At 35.2% G+C, this 18,777-nt stretch overlaps 1 protein-coding gene across 1 annotated transcript in view; it reads left to right on the forward strand.

Annotated features, from left to right (window-relative positions):
* The first annotated feature begins 14,693 nt into the window (after positions 1–14,693).
* The window catches only part of SEMA3C (semaphorin 3C), a 180,260-nt gene continuing 176,176 nt past the window's right edge, over positions 14,694–18,777 (forward strand). Inside the window, exons 1-2 of the mRNA XM_001370101.5 lie at positions 14,694–15,985; positions 18,548–18,688. Of these exons, the coding sequence (XP_001370138.2) occupies positions 18,586–18,688 (103 nt within the window). The 5' untranslated portion in view covers positions 14,694–15,985; positions 18,548–18,585. The remainder of the gene's footprint in view (positions 15,986–18,547; positions 18,689–18,777) is intronic.

The raw sequence follows: 18,777 nt of genomic DNA on the forward strand, positions 1-18,777 counted from the left end.
CTTTGAAGAGGTCATTCAATCTAATTCATGGTCATGAATCACAAGTTTTTGAATAGTCACTGTTATTTTGGTGTAAGAACACACAATGCAGAAAGCCTGTTTAGGCCCTTTGCAGTTGGGTTCCAAACTATCAGTCTATAGAAATCTTATAGCCCTCCCCCTTACATACTCCGCATCTACAAACTGGTTTACTTGCACTTGCTATTTACACCTCTATGACTCTAAATATGCTGCTCTTCATGCCTCCAATATTCTCTCTTCTCACCTTCTCCAGGAATCACTAGCTCTCTTTTAAGATTAGCTGAAGTGCCACCTACTATATAAGGTCATTCTTTATACCAGCAGTTGTGAGTTCTTTCCCCAATAAGAGGAGGAAATAGTTGACTTGAATTTACTCTTTTAGTTTTTAAAGATTTTAAATTTATTTTTTTCCTTGACTATACTCAGTGTCTAACCCATAGTAGGCTCTTAAAAATTATTTGAGTGACAATGCATGTTTCCCCACAGCAAACTGTGAACTCTTTCAGGACTGATATTTTTTTTTCTTTGTATCCCCAGGATCTAGCTCTGGTGGTGCTTCAGAAATGATTGTTGAATCCAAATGAAATGAATGAGTATCCTGATCCCACTGTTCCTGCTTCTAGACCACTGCCATTTCTTCCATATTTTGCCACTTTTCCTAAAAAGCAAAATCACTAAGGGTAAAGACAATGTCTTATTCATTTTTTAATCTATTATCTAATAGTAAATATTTAGTGAATAAATGAATGTGAAAAATCTTTTACTAAAGGAAATATATGTATTTGTTTTTAATGTCATTTTGGTTTATTATATTTGAGATTTCCTAAAACTTTCATTTGCCTGCTTTAAAAGAGGGAATAGAATGAATAGAGATGAAGACAGCTGTGAAAGATTAAAATATATTGGTCAGTACATTTTGCTTTTCTTATAAAAATTTGTTCATGTTGCCACAAGGAGTAAGGGAAACACAAGGTTGGAAACATTAGAAGGGACATGTTATATGAAAGTTCTGGAAAAGGTTTCACTTTTTCTTTCTTTCTATTCCAGAAAATGTAAATTTCTTGTTAAATAAATACTACTTACTTATTCATTTTTATTTTGCACTGTGACAAAGTTTCCAGAGAATAAAGTTCTTTAATTGCAATCCTAGAAAAAATCCAAACATAATTTCCTAAACAGCAATGTTACCTCAAACAATCAAACAACCAAATCTTTTAAGGTCAATTCAACATTTCATTGTCAAAATGAAAAGTTTCAGTCATTCCCACAATTTTCACACCCTCAAATTAAATTTCAAAAATTCTAAGAAGGGGTCAAATAATAACAGATTTATAAAGAGACAAAAATAAGGAACCAGAGAAACCATTTGCACATAAGTTTGTAAGGAAGTAATCATACTGGTAAATGATTAGGCAAATACTTTATGGTCCTGTTACCTATGATCAATGATAAAGATACAAAAAGTGTCTATATTTAAATAAGATTTAAATCAGATTTCCATTGACAAAAGATCATTGTGGTTAGCAGTGGTCACTTAGCTGGCTTAAAAATCAATAGTGTGAACTTTTAACTCAAAATGATTATTTATTACTTATACAGATAAAGACATTAAGAGAGAGTGTGTTACATGTTTTAACCAAGGATCCACTGCAGTTTGACTTGAATTTATGTTTTGTAACTCAGCCCTCTTACCTGCTCTCCTTCCAGCCACATCAATTGGATTGTCAGCTCTGGACATTGACCCTGAACTTCTATTTCTATTTTTCTTCTCCTCTAATCTTTATCTGAATGGGTTTTAAACAGATGGTTGATGTTTCTCTTTTCAAATATCTGTTTATAAAATAGGAATGTCTACCTTTCATATGTCTAACCAAACTTGGTGACCATTAATATGAAATTTATTTGAATTTTATTTTTACATCTCAGGATCATTGATGGAGAGAGAAAAGTCACCTGAGAAGGCTTTTAGAATAACCTCTTAATTCCATAGATGAGGACTCTTGAGACCCAGGAAGCCTAATGGCTTCCTACCCAAGCTAGTAAGAATCAGAGGTTGGATATGTCTTTATGCATATTATCTTCTGCCTTGAGGGTTTTTGCTCTTTCAGCTATACCAATCCACCTCTTTGAAGGGCTTCATTTCTTAGCAAAATGGCATTTCTTTTGAATTCTTTAGAGTCTCTTCTGCTAAAAACTAAAAAGCTAAAAAAGGAAATTTTTTCTTCAGTCTCCCAGGAACTGGATTTCAGGGGAAATCTGGCAGTCCACTCTCCTCTTTATGTAGCATATTCACTGAAGCCTCTGGTATACAGCTGCTCTTGGGAACCAGGTCTATGGTGTTAAAAGTAACACAGCACTGTTGTATCCTGTAGAACAATTAAACAATGTTGTCTCTGAACATAGAGATGTAAGGAGTGCCTCCTTCCATCCAGTATATTCAGCTGGGCTATAGGAGCTATTCAGGGAGGCCCAGCACCTCTGGTGTGAAGACTTGCTGAACCCTCTTCAAGGCTGCTCATCCACCTTTCATGTAGCTCTCACCTGTGGCTCCAAGAAGCTGTAGCATGAACAGTGGCAACACTCTGGTAAAACCATCTCTGCAGCTTGGCTAAACCAAGTTGAGAATAATTTGCAAGCCTCAAAGACATTGTTGAGTTAGGGGAATATCTATACAAAATATGTTGAGTTCTCCTTGGGGAAAGGATGGTTGAAAACAATTTGTTCCAACATTCACAAAAGTTGTTCGAGCAGGCACTGATGTAATTTTTAGTTTGGTCAGACATGGAAGGCATTGTGGTTATCCATTGCATCCCAGGTCATTGCCAGTCATCCTGGCTTTTGGCTTGCCAATAGATTTTGATGACTTTAGAAGAGAGAATGAGGCTGAGGACTTTGTGCTACTCTGCCTTATTTAAATCCAATTTACAAGCAATCCAATATTTTCCTTTTGTCATGTCATTGGTGTCCTTTGAAAATACAGGTTAAATAATAACAATAGGCTCTAGTTTTTACCTCATAAGACTATTTCTGTCCAGGATTGAGAAGAGGTTTGATTCAATTTTACAAGCATCTTTTATTTTCCTGAAAACTAAAATTTGGTCTCCTTATTTGAAATTATTCTATTATCCAAACTTTGAAGGGCCATAGAAGTTGGTGGAGGGCAGGATTCAAGAGCCAGGGTGGAATTTATGGTCTCACAACTAGGAATAATAGTATTTATATGGTACTTAAAGGTTTGCAAAGCATCATGCCAATATTACCTTATTTTAACCACAGACCTAAGAGGTAGATGCTATTATTATTAACTGCATGAGGGAACTGCGTCACAAAGAGGTTAAGTGACTTGTCCAGAGCCACAAAGCTAATAAATGTCTAAGACTGGATTTGAAGGCAGGTCTTCCTTACTATATGTCAAGCACTCTTACTGTGTCAACTAGCCTTTCTATAATATACTATATACATGGTTTGAAGTTAATATATCAGTATCAAGTAATTTCTTTCATTACTATCCTATAAAAATATGCTTAATAATTGGGCATTGGTCAAACAATTTAATGTTTTTTTGGTGATTCCTAAATTATATTTATGTCAGCAATATACATGTCTACCTATGAATCTGAAATATTTACTTAGTTCCCTGATGATTCTGCTGTGATAACAAATATGTTGATATTCCGAACCCAGGAATCATATACATATTTACATATAAAGTTTTAACTTTCCCTCTGGGATAGCATTTTAAAAATTCAAAAGCAATAAAAGCAGAGTTCCTATTTTACCAATGTGAAGATGTAGAGAACAAATACACATAATTGTGCAATTTTTGCCATATATATATATATATAATATTACTACCAGATTATCATTTCATTTAGTAATCTAGTGAATACAACATTTTCCCATTGGAAATTCTAAGAATTACAGTTGTGTTGAACGTTGTGCTGTCACAGAATATGAGTCTATTCATCTTATTTCTCCCCCATTACACTAACTCTTGAAATTAAAAACACACACCATCCACCAAGGCAAGTTATTTTATTGACCCAAATCCAAAAACAGCTCTCATGTGTTGTTTTGGATTTTGATTTTATTGACTTGTTGATAAGAGATAGGTGGTATGATTCATTTTCAACCCTCTGGACTCATGGCTAATTACATCTTTTATTATTGAATAATATGTGTAAAGTCTTAAGTTATTTTTCTTTTCTTTATAGTCTTTGTTTTCCTAGTTCTGCTCACTTTAAGTCTTTCTGGTTTCCTCTGAAATTATCCATTTAATCTTTTCCTATGACATGAAAATCTATTACATTCATATCCCCAATTTTTTTAGCTATTCTCTAATAGTTGAGTACCAGTTTCCTAATTTCTGGTTTGGGGCTACTATGAAAAGGCTACTATAATTTTTTTACATATAGATCTTTTTCATCTTGTCTGATCTTTTTGAGATTCAATAGCTTGTTCATTTTTAAATCAATATAGCTCATGTTGGTTTAACTGTGGTGTCAAGCTAGTTGCTCAATTAGAGGTGCTCAGAAATATTTATAATGAAAATTTCTGATGTGTTAATGGCTAAATATACACAAATGCATAGAATTTACTAAGGATCTTGGGATTTGAATGGATATAGCCCAGTTATAAATAACAGAGAGAAGGATCAAGTGTGGGCAACATATGTTAAGAATGCATACAGAATGAAAAACAGAGATGCAGACCCCTTGTTGGGAACCCAGAAATGGATGCAATTGAGAGTAGGGGCATGTTTCAAACCTTAACACATCTGTGCTTAGGAATGCCATTACTAGATTTTCAGACTGTAAATCCCAAAACAGTGAAGGACACCTGGTATGGAAAGAAAGAAGACCAGCAATGAAGGAAGGGTGCAGTACTTCAAAGGATAAAATGACTCAAAAAGTAAAAGGAAACACTCTTCAAGAACTCAGGTACCTACATTCTGATGAAGAGAATATGAGTAAGAAAGTGAATTTGAAATTCTAATGGAAAGACATAAAACAATAAAAGAAAAATGATAGGATATGATTCATTAAAAAGAAAGAGACAGAAGAGGTGGCAAAAAGATACTTCATGTCAAGATTTCAGCCTGAATATAAATCCATAAATGTGAATGAAAGATTAATGAAGAGCATATGCGTTAGGACAAATGGAGAGAGAAAATGCTTACTGAGAAACAGGAATGACATTGTGGCAGTTAACTACTACTGTAGTGACCACACAAAATTATGGAGGAAATGAATGAGTTTCTGAAACAAATAACTCAGTTGGCTCAGAGAAATGATATTATAGTTTATAATAGTGATCTGGACATTCAACTAAATGGAAATCTATGAGAAGTCTGATTCCATAAAAAGCAGAACATATGATAAATTTTTGCCTTGGTATTTCATCTCTTATAAGGTTAAAATAAATGGAGGCATGCTATTTTATGACAAATTCTGATAAATAGGTACATTAAAATAGCAGAAACAGTGGAAGAAAGTCCATTCAATTCAGACAAATTCAGGAAACATTAGGTATTTAGCAAAAAAATAGTTTTTTTATATCCATATAGTACTTTCAATTTTGTAAGGCACTTCACATGCTTAAGCCTCATAATCACCCTGTGGAGTAGGTACTGGAAATGTTATTACACCCATTTCATAAGTGAGGAAAGGAGCTAAGAGACCAACTGATTTGCTAATGTAAAAGGCAAGATTTAAACCCAGGGTTTCCCAACTCCAAGTTAAACACTTTATTAACTATACCTTGTTATCTATCGTGCACAGGACACTGTGAAGAACAAGAAAAGAAACGCAAATATATATGACATAGAACATGACCTTGTAAAATTTATAGTTTCGTAGATTGAAGTGATGAATATACAAATCATACAAATTAAAGTATGAAACTGTTTTCATTAGATTCCATTTTTATGTCTGTAACGACTCCCTTTCAGTCTTCTTCTTTGGTTCTTCTACATTTCACCCAAAAGTGTAGACCTTCTCCAAAAATCTTTCTTCTCACCTCTTCTCTTTTGTATCTACATTCCCCATCTCCACCTCTGACCTCTTTAGGAATATTGCACTTTCTTTTAAAGAATATTTTTGTCCAAATCACACTTCTACACAATTTTTAATATTCAATTTTTGGCATTTTAAAATTCATCTTTTCTCTCTTGCTCCTGTTCCTCCCCCTTCTCAAGAAGGGAATTAACCTGATATATATTGAACGTACATTCTCATATACTACATATTTTTTTATTTGTAATGTTGGGAAATAAGACACATATTGCTTATACAACAAAAATTTCACAAAGGAAATAAAAGTGAAGAATATTACGTGTCAATATGCAGTTGTACTTGGTCTACTTCTTCTATGGTAATAGAAAGCCTTTTTTTGGGGGGGGGGTCATGAATCCCTTGAAGTTCTCTTGGATTCTTACCTCTTTAATAGTTAAGTCTTCCCAGTTGATTATCATACATTATTGTTGGCACTGTATATGAATGATTATTTTTGTCACCGGGTTCTGCTCACTTCTCTTTGCATTACTTCATATAAATTTTCCAGGTTGTGTGTGTGTGTGTGTGTGTGTATGTGATTATCTTGTTTATCATTTCTTAGTGCACATTAATATTGTGTTACAATAATATACCACAATTTGTTCAGCCATTCTCCAATTGATGGACATCCCTTTTGTTTCCAGTCCTTTGTCACCAAAAAAAAAAAAAGAGTTGAAAATATTTTAGAAAATATAGTTTTGTTTTTCATTTTTCCTTGATCACCTAAGAAAATAAACCTAATAATGGTGTTTCTGGGACAAAAGATATATACAGTTTCATAACTCTTTGAGCATAATCCCATATTGCTCTCCAGCATGGTTGGATCAGTTCACAATTCCACCAACAATGTATTAGTGTACCCATTTTTCCATATCTCTTCCAACATTTGTCTTTTTGTCCTCTTAACCAGTCATATATGTGAGATGGCATCTCAGAGTTGTTTTGAATTGCATTTCTTTAATGAATAATGATTTAGATCATTTTCCATATAGTTATATATCTTTGATTTCTTCCTCCAAACACTGTCTATTCATATCTTTTGACCACTTATCAATTCACTGTATTTATTAAATGTAATTAATTAAATATAATTATGCACTTTCAACTTTCTTCTGCACTTCTCCATTTGGATATCCTTCTAGAGTCTCACAAATGAACATGCTCCAAAATGACCTTATCATCTCTCCCCTAAACCAAACCAATTCTTATCTTAGTTCATGATTTTGCTATTCTTCCCAGTCATACAGTATCAGAACCTGTGGGTATATAATGGAAATATTTTCGAAAACAACAACAAAAATAGGACCTGGAGCCAAATCTCAGTTTTGCCATCACCACTATAACTATGGGTAATTTACCCAAATCATTTAAGTCAGATTTCCTATCTACAAAAGAGAATATTAGACCAGATGATCTTTAAAGTTGCTTTTAGTACAAAGTCCTATGATACTATAAGGAAATCCCCCCTAATAAGAAAGGCTGCCTGAGGAGTTACTAGATTCCTTTTCACCAGAGATTGTCAAACAAAAATAGAAGGGCTATTTGTTTCTTATTGTTTGGTCATTTCAGTTTTGTTCAACTCTTTGTGACCCCATTTGGGGTTTTTTAGCAAAGATAATGGGAAAAAATTGTCATTTCCTACTCCATCTTATTTTATAATTAGGAAAATGGAGTCAAGGAGGATTAAATGACTTTTCCAAGGTTACATAGCTATAAAGTTCCTGATGCCTGATTTGAATTCAAGCCTTTCTGAGTCGAGGCTGGATTCTCTATTCACTGTGCCACATAGATGCCCAGCTATTTGTTAGTGAGGTGAATTTATGAATTGAACAGCATAGGGTTCTGTGATTTTTGTCTCTCTCCCTTACTTTCTGTATTTGACACACTGACTGGTCTTAATGCATTTTTCTGTCAAAGAGTTTCTTTCAAATCTACTCCCACCCCATGCCACACACATACCACCTTTTTCCATATTTACTGCTAGCACCCTTAGTCAAGATTTTATTATTTATTTCCAAGATTGCTATAATAAACTGGTCTTCCAAATTCCATTCTTCCATCCTCCTAATTTATCTTCCTTATCATCCAAACAATCTTTCTAATGCAAAAATCTGATCAAGTCATTCCCATTAAAAAACAAATACCTTCTTTGGCTCCTCTTTATACAAGAAAAGACACACATTCTCTAATTTTCTTTTTATCATCCACAATTTGGCTTCAGTCTATGTTTCTAATTTTATTTAGTATAATTGTCCCTTGTATACTCAGACTTTGAGTCAACTGGACTACCAGTTATTTCCTAATTTTGTTTTACTCCTTTCTTCTTGCATACGTGTAGTCTCACTCTTGCTTGGATATGACACATTTTACCATTTTGCCAATGGGAATTTTTATCCTTTAAGACTCAACTCATATGACATCTTTTCTATAAAGCCTACCTGATCTTCCTAGGTAAATATGCTCCTCCCTTTCCCAATCTTTCATCTTTCTTTGCTTGACCTCTTCATAAACTTATTAGATCTAAAGTTAGAATTGTACATATCTTCCCTCTATTAATTTATAAGAGCTTAGGGATCATGTTCTATTGTTGTTTTTTATTTTATCCCCATCATCTATCATATTATAGAACATATAGTAAGGATTAATAATTTGTAAAATTAATTGAAGATTGGATCATATGAGACAACTCATTTTTAACAGGTCTAATAGATATTTATATTTTGAGAATTCTATAGTATTATCTCATCTTGTCTTTAACAAGGCATTTGACAAAATATCACATCATGTCCCTGTAGAAAGGAGAAATGTGAACTAGGTGAGAACGGATCTAGATGGATTAACAAGTGATTGAATGGCTGTAGTGAAAGAATGTTGAGTAATGGCACATCAGACTAGAGGAAGTTTTTTTAGTATTTTTAGCCTGAGGGCTTGTTCTTTTATCTAATTCTTGTCAACATTTAAATCATTTACTTGAATGAAGTTATCATAGGGTTGATTAAAAAATTTCAAATGATTCTTACTTAGGAGAAATAGTTAATGTACTATTTGATGTAATCAGAAGCCAAAAATGTTTTAATTGGTTTATTGATGGGTCAAATTCAGAAATGTGAAATATAATAGGATGGAATATAAATGATGGATATAAAATCTCTGTTTTTGAGTAGAAAAAGACAAATAGCATAATACAAACAGGGAAAATTTGATTTAACAGTTGACAAGAAAAAGATTTAAGCAATTTTATTTAACTATGTTCAATGAGTCAACAACAGTATGCTATCACTGTCAAAAGAGCTAATGACATCTCATGTCCATGCTGTAGTATATCCATGATTGATGTGATTGAACACTTCCTCTTAACCATGCATGCTTCAACCTCTCTGTGCCTGTTCTCCATGCAACATTTTTTATATCCTTCCAAAAATTCCTCATATGTCAGGCACTGTGCTCAGCACTTGACAAGTACTATCTCATCTTATCTTCACAATAACCCCAGGAAGTAGATGTTATAATTATTTGTATTTTGCTGATGAGGAAATTGAGGAAGACAGAAGCTGAGTTATCCAAAGTCATATAGGTACACTCGTAGCTAATAAACAGGTGCTAATGCATATTTGAGGTTGGATTTGAACCGAGGTCTTCCTGACTCTAGACTCATCATTTCTATCCACTGTGTTGCCTAGCTGCCCCCCAAATTATGCTAATTAACATTTTATAGATTCCAGTTCAATTCTTAGGCATTTAATCTGTTGTCCTTTATTCTTGTACCATGATGAGTCCAACTTGAGGAGCAACTTAGTGGTTGAGTGGAGACAGCACTAGATCTGTGCTCCAATACTTAATGCAAGTCCCTGGCACATAGTAGGCACTATGGAAATACCTATTTCTTCCCTTCATGCTTCTCTGGCTATCCATATCTTTAATGGTGTGTTTTATAGCAATGCTTCAGTGCGTGTTATATGTGGAAATATATTGATGCTTTCTTACACACACCAGACATCTTTCCATTGTTGTCTAGGTTGCATGTGATTTTGATTCTTCTGAGGTGATGAAGTTGTTCCCTGATGCAAATCATCAAGAGCACACTGGTACTTAAAAGATGAAGTTCTGCATTAGAGGTCAGTCTGAAATCATTAGAAGAATTTCTCTATTTGCCAGATCCAAACCATTCTGCCCTTCTATTTAGTTCTGTGGCTGGCTCATTGTTTGCATGTTTGCTTAGCTGATTTTGTATGAGACAGTCAGACATTTGGTTAAGTGACTGAGAGAGTACAAAATCCAATTGTAGCTATTTTGTGTCTGTGAAAGGATTAACTAGTTGGGTAAAATATGACCTTAAAGTTTTCCTTCAAAAAGGTGGTTCCCATGAATATTTTAAAATCAGGAAAGGCTGCTGGATAAATATTATGATAAGGATTACTTTGATCAATGATCCTGAGATTGTCAGTATTGTTATGTATAAAATGTAGATGCATGTTCCCCAAAGTGTTCATCACTGTCACAAGATACATGCATATTCATGCTTTTTGGCCTCCTAGGGCAGAGTAGACACAATGCATGGAAAATTCTGGGAGTCAGATGTAGGCTCACTCTAAGTAGAAATGCAACAGTTACAGTTAGAAACAAGTAGACTGTAATGTGGTCTTATAACTAAAAATCTTAAAAAAAACTTAATGACTTTTTTTTTCAATGCTGAAAGGGAAATCCTGTATAGGTACAGAAAGGAACAAGATCAGGGACAGAAAAAGAGATATGTTGGAAGGCTGGCTTCAAGATTCCCTTCTAACTGATTTTGTGAATGCATATTGCTTCATGTGAATCTGTGTGTATGTATGTGTGCCCACATGTACATGGGTAAACAATCTCTTAGGGCACATCAATACATATATCTTGGACAATTAAAATCATATGATGCATTATTCAGGAGAGGTATAATTTTATGCCTATGAAATTCTGTATTAAGTACAGGTCACTTCTATGCTTGATAAAATATGTTCATGTGTAGGTGTCTCCATTTATAAATTAGTCATTCAGTCATGTCTGACTCTTAATGACCCCATGGATCATAGCACACCAGGCCCTTCCATTATCTCCCAAAGTCTGCCAAGTTCATGTTCACTATTTCCATGACACTATCCATCTCATTCTCTTCCTCCCCCTTCTCCTTTTGTCTTCAATCTTTCTCACCATCAGTGCCTTTTCCAGTGATTCCTGTCTTATCAATATGTGACTCAAATATTTAAACTTTAGCTTTAGTATTTGACCTTTCAGTGAATAATCTCACAGAGTATCCATATAGATTGATCATATAACTAACTTGAACATCCTCTTAGAAATACTGAAGAAACAGGGCTGTCTAGTTTGTAGAAGAGACTTATGGAAGATACCATGTTCCCAAATATTTAAAGGGCTATAATGGGGAATTCAGTTTTAGATTTTGTCCATATTGTTCCAGAGTCCAGACTTTTAGCCAATAAGTAGAAATTGCAGTCACTTAGTTGAGCACATTAGAAAGAATTTTCAAATGAATTAGGTTTATTTAAAAATAAATTATCCATATCATTAGATGATGGACTCCCTATAATTAAATATAATCAGGCAGTGATTGAAAGACATTTTTGTTGATAACATTGAATTGTAGGGATGAGGACTTGGATATAGACTTTATGGATATAGGAATGACATAGAATCAAGTATCAATAAAGTTCTTTTCAACTTTAGAATTTTCTGAGTTATCATTGAGACTGAAGCTCTCTGGTAGGTTTCATGTTCTATACCCTTTTTACTATAAGAATGGCATTGAAGATAGTCCAATTTAGTCCAGTCAAAGAGCAGCCATTATAAAACTAACGGATAAAGTGGCTCCTTCTGTTTATTAAGAAAAAGAATGTAAGAAAGAGAAGTTAGGAAAGATAATATAAATAATTTTTCAAGCTACTGAAGCATGCAAAGACTCAGAGAAATAAAAGCTTGATTTTCTTTTGTCTCATAACTCTTGACTTTTTATCATTTCAGTGGTAAACATTTTATGAGATCTGATCTTTCTAAATTCTTGTGCCTACTCTATTTTCAACTTGTAATAGATAGCTTTTAAAAGATATACTTATTATCAAGAAGATTTTATCCATTATTTCAATCCATAAATAACAGAAAGCAGAGCTATCCTGAGAGGCCCTTGTCTATAACAGGGAGTCTAAGTGTTCGCTCTTGCTCTAATTTCTTCTTTGCCAGAATAATATCATTTGGTAGGGTTCATAAGAAGAATATTACCTCTCATGGGATAGATCAAGAGGCCCGTGGGCCTATACTTGGGGCAAAGTTCATTTGGAAGAATGGTATTCTATATAATAGAAAAGCTCTCCCTAAAATTTATGACTTCTTTCAATTTGATAAATTCAAGAAACAGATGAATTCTTAGCTAACCATCCAAGAGAATAATATTTCATTGAGAAGAAATGTAAACACTGAGAAATATAACTAAAAATCTTTTATGATTCATCCTCAGTGACCAATATCTAAATGCTTCTTATGCATTTTTACTACAAAATTTTGAATTCTGGCTTCTTGTAGTAGGCAAAATTATGAAGTGAAATCTTTCCCTGGTATTCCTTTATCTCACTTGTCATTGTCCTCCTTAAACTCATTTAGGGACCTTCCCTAGACTTCCATCCCATTTCAATGAGAAATGATCTTATATTGCCTCCTGGATGAATACTGGGGTCCAGGAGTACTCACTGGAGGGGAGCAATCCAAACTCCATGTGTAATTTCCTCTTCCTGCCTTTTTTATCAAAGCTCCTTATCTTTCATCCTATTGCTGCAAATAAATGGGTTGAAATGAGTTGATTCTTAAGTCGTTGCTCAGAATTTTAAACACCTAGGCAAATTTGTGGAAACATGCAATTTTAAGTAAAGGAAGCTATTGACACCATTCAGCATATACCACACATTCTAATATTACTTCCTTTATTGATCTTGCTTCTGTGCTCTGATCTGGCTTTTTTGGTGGCTAGAATGACTCATAATTCTTTTTGAGAAGTAGCTCATGATAGATTTCTCAGTTCTAAGAAAATTCCAAAAGTATGTTTTAAAATGATTCATTCAAACAGGATAGCAAGAAATCGGCATCCAAAATCTATGGCTCTGTGATTAAATCTAGTTCAGATTATTCATCAAAGTCAGCCTCTAAGTCTACCCCCCCCCATAATAATGAAGCTATGTCTATGGGATTGTGAATTGTGTATTGAAGTAGGATATAAAAATCATAGCTGCATGTTCCACATATGCTATTTGACAGTTATTTTACTTTCTATTTTTCATCTGTTTCTTCAGTTTCTTTATAGATTATTAAGGAGTTATAGTTTAATAATGTCATGTTCAATTCTTACAATATGTTTGTGTAAATTACTGTAATATTTTAAAAGTGTCTCCTGTTTCTGTAAAGGAAGGAATTATATACAACAAAGATTGATTGATGTACTTGTTGACATTGATTCTTACTTCTCTATATTTTTAACTCTACCTGCCTCTCTGTTTCCTATTTTACAAATATGATTTGAACTACCAAACAAAAGAGGATAATAATAAGAATCTATATAAGATGACAATTTACAAAAGAAATTAGAAATTTTTGTAATATCTGTCCCTACAGTTTTTTTTTAATTTCTGAACATATAGAAAATGATTTACTAATCAAAATGATACCCTAGGGATCAAGAGATTGTTAAAATTCTTTTGTTACATAAAATATGACTGAATGGGGCGGGTGGGTAATGCCAATATTGATTAACTAGATTGTCATCAACTTTTTTTATAAGCTTTTATTAAATCTCTGAGGCATACAAATATTTTTTCAGATACCTCATTTGATCACTATAACCTGTAGGTAGAATAGGTGCTCTCATTTAGGAAATTAAGGCAAACAGATTAATTGGCTCACCCTGGGTTCACAGCAGGTTAAGTGTCAGAGGATTGGATTTGAACTCATGGCTCCAGGCCCTACATTTTATCCACCTAACTACTATTTGGAAAACATTTTGTTTTACAAAGACTTGTTTAATAGTAGGCTTCTGATAGCATTTCTGGAAGCATCTTTTGCCCTAACCTAATTTATCTTTTGCCCTTAACACTTCTCATTATGGATTTTATTGTGTAGCTTTGGGAAAAGTGTTGGAGTGAGAGAGCTGCAGTTCAAATCTCAATGTTCCTTCCTCTTTACTACCTACATTATCTTGAGTAAATCCTTTCACCTGATGGGGCTCTTTTCTTTATTGGTAAAAGAAGAGGGCAAGACAATACTTTTAAAAGTTCCTTTCAGTTCTAAATAATTTTCTCAAATTATCAGGGAGAGAGAAAAAAAATAAACCCTGAGGTTCCCTTTGCTACTCACCCTGAGTCTGAAATCCAATTAAATCAAGCCCTTTTCAAGACACAATTTTTAATTGTCTTCTGTTTCAAAATGGAAATGGTCAAGGAATGGCTAAAGAGAAGGAAAAACCAATGAAATGTAAGTCTTTTTATTTGAGGGTTTGTTTTTTTTTTTAATCACAGTTGGAAATAACATGACATTGAATTCCCTTTCTTCACCTCTGTACAGTGACATCTACCGGGCTACAGCACATTCTGATTTTTAATTTTTTCAGCAGCAAGTGCCTGCTTGCTTTATAGGCGCACAAACCAGCTCAGTGGTGTTCCAACATCTGGTTCTTCCTTCGCCACAGAGCGAAGCACTTTTGATTTAAACATCAAAGCCCTTTCTAAGGTTCAGTGACTTTACCTGCACTGTAGTTACCGGCTCACGTCCCGGATATTAAGTATTGTAACTTACTAAGCCAATGCCGGTTTGCGGACTTGGAAAGAATCTTCTTCCGTAGATCTGCGAAATAAGTTTTTCTCCTCATTAAGGTTTGGGAGTATCCAAGTACGACGAGTGTAAAGGGATGAGTCAAAGTGGAGGGGTCAAGTGAAAGAACACTCTCGGAATGCGAGGCAAAGGGCAATAGAAAACAATAACCATTACAAACTGGAATCGATTTCTGGGGCAAGAGTATGGAGGTTTTCCTGCATCAGTCCAGAAGGTTTGCAAGAGGAGAAAAAAAAATGTCAAGGGGGGGGGGGGTTCCTATGCTTCTGAAAAACACGTCTTTGCCTTAAAAGGATGAGATCATTCCCCGGTAAAACTGCGCTGCACTTATATAGCTAAGGCAAAGCGAAGTCTGCATGCTTTCTGAGCTCAGCCTGGATGAAAAAAAAAAATCCCTTGAGCCCACCCGGCAAGTTTTTTTTTTTCCCTCTCTTCTTTCTTCTTCTTCTTTCCATTGCACACTGCTAAACAAACGGAGGTTTTCAGCAGGTCTCTTTATTCTGTGTAGCACATTCCTGAATTTTGACGGAAGCCCATTCTCTGGACATGCTGCTCTCCACCCCTTCCCCCGCCCCCTTTGGCAGGCTCCCTCAGTCACGGTCTTTCTTCCTCTCCGGAGCGCTGGGTGTGGCTTATACATTAGTTATGAGATGCAGCCCCTATTTGCTCAGCTAATGATGTATGCAGGGCTCCGCGGCAGCGTGGTACTGGAGGCAAGTAGGACCAGCTCCAGGGGTAAATGTAATTGGAAACCAGGGCTTTCACCGTCATAGCTCAGCTACTTTCCATTCAGTCTTAGGTGCTTAATTGAGGAATAGAGAGGACTCCGGGTGCCGCCGCTGCAGTGGAGAGAGCCCTGAGGATTCTTTACAAAGGAACTCCGGCTACCGGGAGGGAAGAATTTCGCGACTGACACACTTGGGGAATTAAGGCTTTCTATTAAAAAAAAAATAATAAACATTTTTAAAAAGGGAAAGAAGGAATAAATTCACCGGTCGCTAAAAGCCAGAGAGACATTGATGACTTTGGCTGACTGATTTCTTCCAAGCTGGGTAAGTTGGCTCCTGTCCTCTGGAGTATTGAGAATTTGGGAAAGTGTAACTTTTTACTTATTATTTTGTTTTGTTTGCTTTTCCACAAGGGCATGCCCTCGTGCTCCATTAAACTAAGAGTCCCTGAGGTTTGACCAGGAAGGATTTAGCTTCAGTCTGGCATGGACTGACTCTTTGGGATATGACACCTGCCTGCTGGGGCAGTTTAAAGTTAAGTAGTAAAGGAGTGGGGAAAAGGCTGAGAGTCCCCATAAAATGATCCTTTCTCCTCAATTCATTTATTCTTCTCCTTCCCCCTGTGTCATTAGATGGGGGTGAATGAAAAACCTAAACAGGCAGCAAATCTAACCCTTGGGATGAGTTATTAGCAGTGGAGTGCAGCACTTGTAAGATACTGGTTGCTGGTGGAGATCCTGTGCAAGTCACTTAGATTTCAGCCTCCTAGTTCTCATCACTATCTCGGGAAAGAAATCGAGTTTGGGGTTCTCATCCAAATCTTGCTCGCATGCACTCTCATTCATTTTAATGTGGCTCATTGATCAGAGGTGTTTTGTGGCTCCGTTTCCGTCCCCAGAGACACAGGAGAGAAAGGCTAGTGATCTTGTCAATGACTTAAGGCAGTCATGCCTATTTATTATTAGTGTTGAACAGGGACAGAAGCCAGGCAACTTATTGAGTTGTTCTCTCTTTTCCTGTTACGTTGGTTTTCACTGTGAAAACTGCCAAAGCAGAGAGAGCCAATTGCCAAAGGAACTTCAGCCAGAAAATCAATTTTCTTCACTGGGAATTAATTTAGGATTAAGAGGGTGCTGAGGCTGGGGAAATCGGGTGAGAGAAAAAGTGTTCTCTTTTGAAATTTCTCCTCATTTAGATTTAGTGACAAGTTCTATAGTTCTCATTCTATGTGTAAGAAAAAGAAAGCATCCCACATTATTCTTTCAGCTTGTACTATGACTTCTATAGAGACCTGCTCTATAGCATCTGTTAAAAATCAGATGTTAAATATGATTGCCCATTTTGTTTTGGCTTGACAGAGCGATCTTATCAGACTTTAATAGCATTTCTTACTTTGAAGAGGATTATCTAGAAAGCTTAGTGGTAGATTTTAAAGCAGCAGCATGGTGTTAAGTATCAGAATTGTGGTGACCTGTTTAAAAATAATCTCTGGCCAAGCTGTGTTGGCTAATTGTATTACTTTAGCAAACTCTAAAATCATGCTGGGTGCTGTTCCAAAATGAAGGGGTTCCTTTTGCTACCCAGATTTTATTCTGTAAATTGTAGCCACAGGTGTTCTAGTCAGTCCTGATGCTAGCCTAGTTTATTACCTAATCTTCATTTGTTCTCCAGTGCTCAGAGACAGGTTGATGCCCTTGTCACAAAGCTCAAAGAAGTAACTATCAAGTTTAGTTTGTTTTCTTGAGAATTTGAGCAATCTACTTTTTAGTGTAATTTATCATAACTCTGTGGTCCACATTTTCTGGTTCATTCACTTACTCACCTCTAAGTCATCCTTTTGAATCTGGCCCAAGACTGGGGCTGTATCAACATTTTGCAACAACTGTGTAGTCATGATTGAGAGAAGGTCATTAACTGGTTAGTGTAAAGCTTAAACTAAGTATTGCACGTTTACAATGGAATCCCCTTCCCAAGACAGTATTTCAAATGTGGTAACCTTTAAATAGTTTACATAAGCTATATACTAGATTATGGCAGCATGGGAGCAACTGAACTACAACTGCTATATTGAATGATGGCAACAGAAGAACATGGTGCATTTTTGAATTGTCATTTTTTTTAGATGAAAATAGGTTTTCAGTTATTCCTTCTCCCCTGTTGGCACCATTATCAAATATTTTTCAAGTATCTATGCACACACTTGTGAGTATATTTGTAGGTGTGAATAATGTAGTGAATTGATTGTTTTTGACCCTGGAACAAAGTTTTCATTCACTTGTGCCCTCTCTGCTTTCCTCCCCTTTAACAATAGCATGATAATTTTTCCAGCAGTTGACTTGACCCAGATAAAGCCTTTCTGTATTAAAGTAGTCCCTATGATGGTCTTGAAATTATAACTGAATAAGTTCCAACTGTAGTCTAACCAAATCCAAGTTTTTATGGAGGCTGTGTGTCATAGTGAAAAGCACTGCCTCTGGAGGTAGAAGATATCAGTTTGAAATTCACTTTTTATGCATACTAACCTGTGTGATTCTGAGCAGATCACTTAATCTTCCTGGCTTAGTTCATCTGTAAAATAGTGGAGCTTCTTTACAATTCTAGGTCTATGATTTTTTAAATGAAGTCACTGAATCTCTCTGAGTCCATTTCCTGATATGTGAAATGAAGACATTGGATAAGATAACCTCTCTAGCTCTAAATCTATTGAATTGGTTAGGGGGGAAAAAGGAGGGGGGAACAGCACCTCCTACTGTTTGATTACTTAGAGTTCAAGTATATTGGTGTTGATTGTAAAAGGCAAAGCTTTTTTTTTTTTTCCATTTTGATGTTTCTGTTTACTTGAGTCAGGTTATAAAATAAAATGAATTTGTTCTTTTTCTCTCTTAGGATTTTTTCCTTGGATTTTAAATTGCAGATTTGAAGAGATGACTTTTCTGGCAATTCATATGTTGATTGGGGCATTTGTTTATTCTGGCTGTGTGAAAGGATCTTCACAGCCTCAGGCAAGAGTTTATTTGACATTCAATGGTAAGAAAGAGGATAAACATTCCTGTGCAAATGTTATTTTTAAGGATTTGTTCCTTATTTTCCTAAGTTAATGATTAAGAAATTAATGG

The sequence above is a fragment of the Monodelphis domestica genome, chromosome 5 (assembly GCF_027887165.1).
Source record: "Monodelphis domestica isolate mMonDom1 chromosome 5, mMonDom1.pri, whole genome shotgun sequence".
Classification (NCBI taxonomy): Eukaryota; Metazoa; Chordata; class Mammalia; order Didelphimorphia; family Didelphidae; genus Monodelphis; species Monodelphis domestica.